Source organism: Hyaena hyaena, unplaced genomic scaffold, assembly GCF_003009895.1.
Source record: "Hyaena hyaena isolate Hyena2069 unplaced genomic scaffold, ASM300989v1 scaffold_199, whole genome shotgun sequence".
Taxonomy (NCBI): Eukaryota; Metazoa; Chordata; class Mammalia; order Carnivora; family Hyaenidae; genus Hyaena; species Hyaena hyaena.
The window spans coordinates 30,679-37,572 of NW_024080831.1; the positions used below are offsets into that span (position 1 = coordinate 30,679).

The 6,894-nt window shown below is 47.4% G+C and overlaps 1 protein-coding gene across 1 annotated transcript; it reads left to right on the forward strand.

Annotated features, from left to right (window-relative positions):
* Positions 1-2,144: 2,144 nt before the first annotated feature.
* Positions 2,145-6,668, forward strand: LOC120238100. The gene is made up of 5 exons (XM_039241696.1): positions 2,145-2,283; positions 2,391-2,667; positions 2,784-3,111; positions 3,442-3,578; positions 5,906-6,668. Exons 1-5 carry the CDS (start codon positions 2,145-2,147, stop codon positions 6,054-6,056), a joined length of 1,032 nt encoding a protein of 343 aa, XP_039097627.1. The 3' UTR covers positions 6,057-6,668.
* The last annotated feature ends 226 nt before the right edge of the window (positions 6,669-6,894 follow it).

Genomic DNA, 6,894 nt, shown 5'->3' on the forward strand with positions numbered 1-6,894 from the left:
AGATTCTTTCTCTCCCTCTGCCCCTCTCCCCTGCTATTATTTATCAATAAATAGATGAAATAAATAAACTAAAGTCACTCTCTTCTTCCTTCGCTCAAGTCATTTCAGACTAGCTTGGATACTTGCCTCTACTCTGCCCACAAAGGCTCATCATTTGAGTCACAAACTTTTTCATATCCTCTTGATTCATGTGTGGCATCATCACCAGTCTGGACATCAGAGCCTTTTTTTTTTTTTTTTGAGGAGGGTTGGGGGAGGCCTAGATCCTGCTCTGCACAGGGCAACCGCAGACACTAACTTCCTGGAAAATTTTGAAATATACTCTGAATCTAAGAACAGAGCTATGTTGTCATTAAGGAAGGGGGTGGGAGAAGGTGGCCCCATAACACAGTATTATTTTCTGAAAAATTTCAGAGAACACTTTTTTGGACAATTGTGCCAAAGAATTCCTCCCTGTCTTAGTTTCTGCCTCATTTTGACCATGCAGTCAAAGGGCTTCTTTATGAACCAAGTAAGACATTTATTTTTGTTTTCTTGATTCTAAAGTGATTTTCTTAGTTTTACGGGAGATACTCCTCCAATGTTCGTTGACCCATCCCCTTCCAGAAACAAATCAGAAGACTGAAGACTCAGCCAGATTCCACATCAGATAAGAAGTGAAAATCAAAGTAGCCCTAACAATTCCAAAACTAACCAAATCCAGAACTAAAACGAAGTAACTCCAGAGCTCAGGGTGCTGGTTATTAGGCATGATTTCTCAGCCTCCGGCCCATCCTTCTAATCTCTGTTCTGTGGTCTGGGGCCACTCACCTCCTTTGCCAGCTGCTCCCCGTTGGCAGACTGAGGAAGGACCAAGGAGGGGTGGGACCCCGTGGGCTGACTTCCTGCCAGCCTCCCCCTGGCAACTGCTCTTCACCCTGAGAGCAACAGCTGGTTCCAGTAGCCGTTTGCCATTTTCCCAGCATGCCCACAACCAGCCTCCTCCCCCCCCCCCCCCCCCCCCCCCCCCCCCCCCCGAGACTCCAGCACCAGCTGGCAGCACCCTTTATGGAGAGTTCTGCATCCAGCTCTCTGACCAACTTCCGCCTCCTGGGACACCTGTCCCGTGGGGCAGCACCTCCCCCTAGACCGTGGGCCACCTCCAATCTCTTCCCTTTGCTCCCTCAGCCAGCGGGCTGGTAGCTGCTCCTCGTGGTGAACATCTCCATGATCTCAAATGATCACTTTTCTTTTCCTATTTTAGTTCTCTACTAGCTGAGTAACAATTCTTTATATTGAATTGTTTCCATTATAATCAGTATGCTGTCTCCATCAGTGATTGGACCCGGACAGTGATTCCAAGATGAAGCAATTTTTTAAAGTTTCTTTATTTTAAGAGAGAGATGAGAGCATGGGCACACAAGCAAGCAGGGGAGGGACAGAGAGAGGAAGAAAGAGAATCCCAAGCAGGCTCTGCACTCTCAGCACAGAACCCAGGGCCGGGCTCGATCCCACAAACCCTGACATCATGACCTAAGCCTAAATCAGGAGTCAGCCGCTTACCAGACTGAAACACCCAGGAGCCCCTCTAAAACTAAGCAATTTTTGAAATAAACTTTAAATAAGTAAAAATAAGGAACAGATAAACTTTTTTACTAAAAAAGGAAAGAAAACAATTGGCGATAGCTCCGAAGATAACTCAAACTACATAAATAAGGTGAAAATTTGACAAAAATTTCAGGAAATAAAAAAACACCTAAAAATTAGGTCTGAAAACAATTCAAAAAATAACTAAAAGCTAATTCAAAAACTAAATAAACGTAAAAATACAGAGCTAAAAACCACAAGAAGTAAAAAAAAAAAGTCACACTCAAAAAACTCAAAATTACAATAACCGAAAAGAGAAACTACGAAAACTAAATAACCAAAACACTGGGTCTAAAACTAAATGTTAAGTAAATAATTCTAAAAGCTAATTCAAAAATAATCGAAGATAAGTAACTGAAAACCAGCTCGAAAATAAACTGAAAACTACAAAATTAGATAACTGGAAAATTAGCTCAGCATAAATGAAAATTACAATAACTACTAAAACTAAAAAGCAAGTAACTCTAAAATTAATTCTAAAACTAAAAAATCTACACGTAAATCTCTCTGAAGTCAACATGGACCGAACCCTCCCTGAAACTGAACCTCCGCGGCGCGGACCAGACACTGGCGCGGACTCGAGAAGGGACCCAGCGCACACGCTGGCGCCCGAAACCGACTCGGAATCCAGCCGCACTCGGCTGAGCCCCACCGGGCGTAGCCTCGCTTAAGCGACTGAGCCACCCAGGCGCCCCAGGGGCGTGGCTTCCGCAGGCGTCAGTACCGAGCCCAGCGCTCGCGCAGGCGCCTGAACGGCCCCGAAGGCTACCGCGCCGAGGCCCGGCGCTCGCGCAGGCGCGTGTGGCCCAGTCCCGAGGTTCGCGGACATCCGCCCCCAGCCGCGGCGCTCGCGCAGGCGCGTGTGGCCCAGTCCCGAGGTTCGCGGACATCCGCCCCCAGCCGCGGCGCTCGCGCAGGCGCATGTGAAGCAGCCTCGAAGTTCGCGGGCGTCTGCTGGGAGTCTCCGGATCGCTTGGGGCGTGTGGAGCAGCCCCCAGGTTCTCGGGCGGCCCTCAGCGGGAGCGTGGGCGCCGCGGGCAGGTCGTGGACCCTTCTTTGGGCTTCTAGAAGGCGACCCTGTCTCTCCCCCACCCCCACCCCCAGGGCGGCTGATCCGCGGGGTCCGAGGCGGCCCCTAGGCTGCTTTCCCGCTTAAGGGCGGGCCGCGCCCTCGGGGTCCGCAGCAGGCAGTGCCCGGCAGGGAGGCGGCGTGGGGCGCCCCGGCGGAGCCCGGGAGCCGCGGTGTTCCAGAACCAGTGTCAGTTCTCGGGGCAGAGGGTGCCTAGGCGTCCTTCCCTGGCCCGCTCTGCTTTTGCCGGAAAACCAGTGGCGTCCCCGCAGGGCCGAGCAGGCCCGCGGGCACCGCAGCGCTCTCCGGAGTTCTGTTGGTTGGCCTGCGATTCCAAGAAAGTCAGAGGAGCAGCGGCTGCAAATTCGCTCACTGTTTGTTCTTTCCTCTTCCACACTCGGGTGTTGTCCTTGCCTGTGAGCGAGAGGGCTGCATCTCCAGGGGCCGTGGCCCCAGACGAAGCCGGCCGGCTGGGCTGGGGTGGGGGGGTTAGGGGTCCTGGCCAGGGACTACGGAGCCACCCGCCGGGAGGCCAGGGGTGAGGCCAGGCTCTGAGACCTCTCCCAGCCATGGAGCACCCAGGGGCCGGCAGGGCTGGGGGCAACGCGGGAACTGGGAGAAAATCATGATCAGGCGCCTGTGCCTGCTTTCCTCTTTCTCCTCGGGGCCCTGCCCCAGGGGGAAGGGACGCTCGGACTGGCACGAAAGGTCACACATTTGGCCACTCGTTGAAGGCATTATTTCAGGGTCACTTGGGCCTTTCCCTACCTCCAGGAAGGATTTGCGGGGCCTCGAAAGAGAAGGGATCTTCCCAGCGCTTCAGGACCCGGATGCCACCTCCCTGCTGGGGACTGTCCATGTGGCCTTGCTGGCAATTCCACAGGTAAGGGATGGGGTCCCCACTCTAGTCTCGGACCGTGTTTTCCTAATGTCTTAAAATAAAGTTTACATCTTGACATGGTGTATTCACGAACACAGATACACCTATTAAAACAAATTTTACGCCAAACAGTACCCTCAGAGATTACGACTCTGCTTGTCTGGAAGAGCACTGAATAATGTATGGGACTGTCGGATCAGTATATTGTACACCTTAAACTAATAACGCACTGTATGTTAACTACACTGGAATTAAAATTTTTAAATGAAAAATTTAAAGGAAAAATCCATTACCCTCTGTATGAGTGATGCCCATTAGTAGTTAGAATTGTGTAATTTCATTTTTTTAAGGCTGGTATACACCCACTGAAGGGATATTTTTACTAATGGATTAAAACCCACAGTTAGAAAAAGCATCATTGAGGCACCTGGGTGGCTCAGTCGGTTAAGCATCCGACTTTGGCTCAGGTCATGATCTCACAGTTTGTGAGTTCAAGCCCCATATCGGGGCTGACAGCTCAGAGCCTGGAACCTGATTTGAATTCAGTGTCTCCTCCTCTCTCTACCCCTCCCCCACTCATCTTCTGTCTCTCAGTAATAAATAAATGTTAAAAAGAAATCCAAAAACTTAAAAATAAAACAACACCCTTATAGGGCAGGGCAGAGGAAGAAAGAAAAGAATAAACAGAAGGAAAATGGCAGGGACATGGGAAAGGTAGAACAGAGAAAGAAGTAAAGGACAGAGTGCAAAATGTGTTTTGTGGGAAGTCACACAGGTGCCTGCCATCATGTCCCTTCCAGGGCATCTGTTCTAAGATATACCACCATCCCACTCTGTGCGTGCCCTTAGGGCATCCTTTTCCATGAGACACTGGGCTACTTAGTGGCAAGGACAAAATCTTTTTTACTCTGGAAGCCCACACCTCCCAGCAGAGGAGTTCTTAGAATCAGGCATAGCCTTAGAGAACAGGCCTTAGTCAAAGCTTTCCATTTTCCAGAAGAAGAAAATGCCTTGGAGTGTCAGCCAATCAATGATTATTTGGCACAGTCAGGATTTGCCCAGTGGGTCACAAGCATCAGTTTGTCACCTACACTGAAGACAATATCTATTTTAGAGAGTTAGTGAGAGGGTTAGCACTATGCACATCTAGAACATATACATGTCTGGTGCATCATGGAAGTTCAAATAGCACCTGCTATTAATATTTTTTAAATGTTTATTCATTTTGAGAGAGAGAGAGAGAGAGATTGAGTTGGGGAGGGGCAGAGAGAGAGAGGGAGACAGAATCCCAAGCAGGCTCTGCAGCGCTCAGTGCAGAGTCTGACTCAGGGCTCAAACTCACAGCCATGAGTTGGATGCTTAACTGACTGAGCCGCCCAGGCGCCCCAGCACCTACTGTTATTATCGTTAGTAATGACAAGAGTAAAGAAACACTGGCCACGTCAGGTCTGCTCTGTCACTACCTTTTGGGGAAAATTTGGCTGCCAGTGTCTTCATCCTAGGTAAAAATGGAAGTAATCGTAGACACATAAGGAAATGACCTTAGAAATAAAGACAGAGGAGGCGCACCTGGGTGGCTTAGTTAAGCATCTGACTTTGGCTCAGGTTATAATCTCACGGTTTGTGGGTTTGGGCCCTTCATCAGGCTCTGCGCTAACCGCTCAGAGCCTGGAGCCTGCTTCAGATTTTGTCTCCCTCTCTCTCTGCATCTCCACCGCTCACATTCTCTCTCTCAAAAATAAACATTAACAAAAAAATTTTTAAAAAGAAATAAAAACAGGAAATATGTGCATACATAAATTAGCAAAAGACTAATTCAAGCACGTAGACTTTAACAAATGTTCATCTTGGCTATAGCAGCATTTTAAGTTGCTGTACATTTTTGAAAGATTAATGGAATGATTTATCTCCCCACTGATTTCAGTCAGTATCTGAGGGGAGACAGTCCTCACAGGCTCTAGCTACTCCTAGTCTGTGTGCCAAAATAAATGCAAAGAGTACTCTACAGAAATAGATAATATAAATGGAAAAGGTGGACCAGAAAAAGCCATGGTGATAAATCTCAAGATCATTCTCCCTTCCACAATCCTCACGACTCAGTTTGTAAATAAAAACATTTTAGGGAACTTAGTTTTTAGTGCTTAATGTTTAGAACACGGAGTTGTTTTACTTTACAAAAGTTAAATTAACCTATTAGTAAGCAAGTTCAGTACAGAGTTTAAATTATATACTAATCAGAGAATGCTTTTTTTTTGGGTTAACAGACATTGACAAAATCCTCCGGTCAATTATTTCGCTCTAAATTGCTCCTTTCCCTTCTTGTCCACTAGATGGCAGACTGGAACCACTGTGGCTCTGGCAGCTCTCCCTGCACAGATTTTAAATGGCCCTTCCAGATTTTGCTCTCATCTCAAGCAAAAGAAATATAAACTTTGTGAACATCTTAGGACAGTCTCCAGCATGCAAACAGAGCTATTCTGATTGGGGAGCTGGAGCTGCCTGAAAGAAGCTTCTTGTTCCTTGCCTGACGGCCTGAGCCAGGGGGCTTTCTCGTGTTCCTTTGGAGGAACATTGGACAGTGCCATTGTGGTCACATGAGTGAAAGGACCCAAGCCAGGCACTGTGCTAGGAGCTCCATCTCATTCAGTCTTCACAGAGAGACTGAGGTGTCACCTCCGTTTTGTAAAATACAACATAAAGAATTTAAGCCACACTGAGGGTAGGTAACTTTGTCCAGAAGGACAGAGCTGAGTTTGAGCCTGGAACTCCAGGACCTCAGGTACTTGTGCTTAAGCACAGTGCTCTGCCACCTACCTGGTGCTGTAACCTGGTGGATGTTAAACCACGGGGCTGATTTCTGCCTCATCTGCCCTGCTAGCAACCTAGGTCTCAAAAAAAGAGGAATCTCTGGATTAGTCTAGGTTGTCAGGCTAAATCCGGACCTTTTGCAAAGTTTTTCTCTGTGAACTAGAGTTTAAACTTGCACACTCAGACTAGTATATCTCTGAAGTGTGTATTTTCTTCCCAAACCAATCTAAGACCAAGAGGAATCAGAGTTACTAATAAGCACCAAGAGAGAACTGGCATCTTTCTTATAAATCAATGTGAAGTCTCGGAATAGTTCATCTTTCTTTCAAAGAAAAAATAATATTTACCCGAGCATGCAATTTTTGCATGCTTCATGACAAAGCTTATTTCAGGCTGAAAGAAAAAAAAAATCAGAATGAAGCCAATTTTAACTTATTTTTCACACACGCAAATTTAAGTAGGCAGGTATTAAAGGAATAAGGCCGCCGAACACATAAATCACTGTATCTAT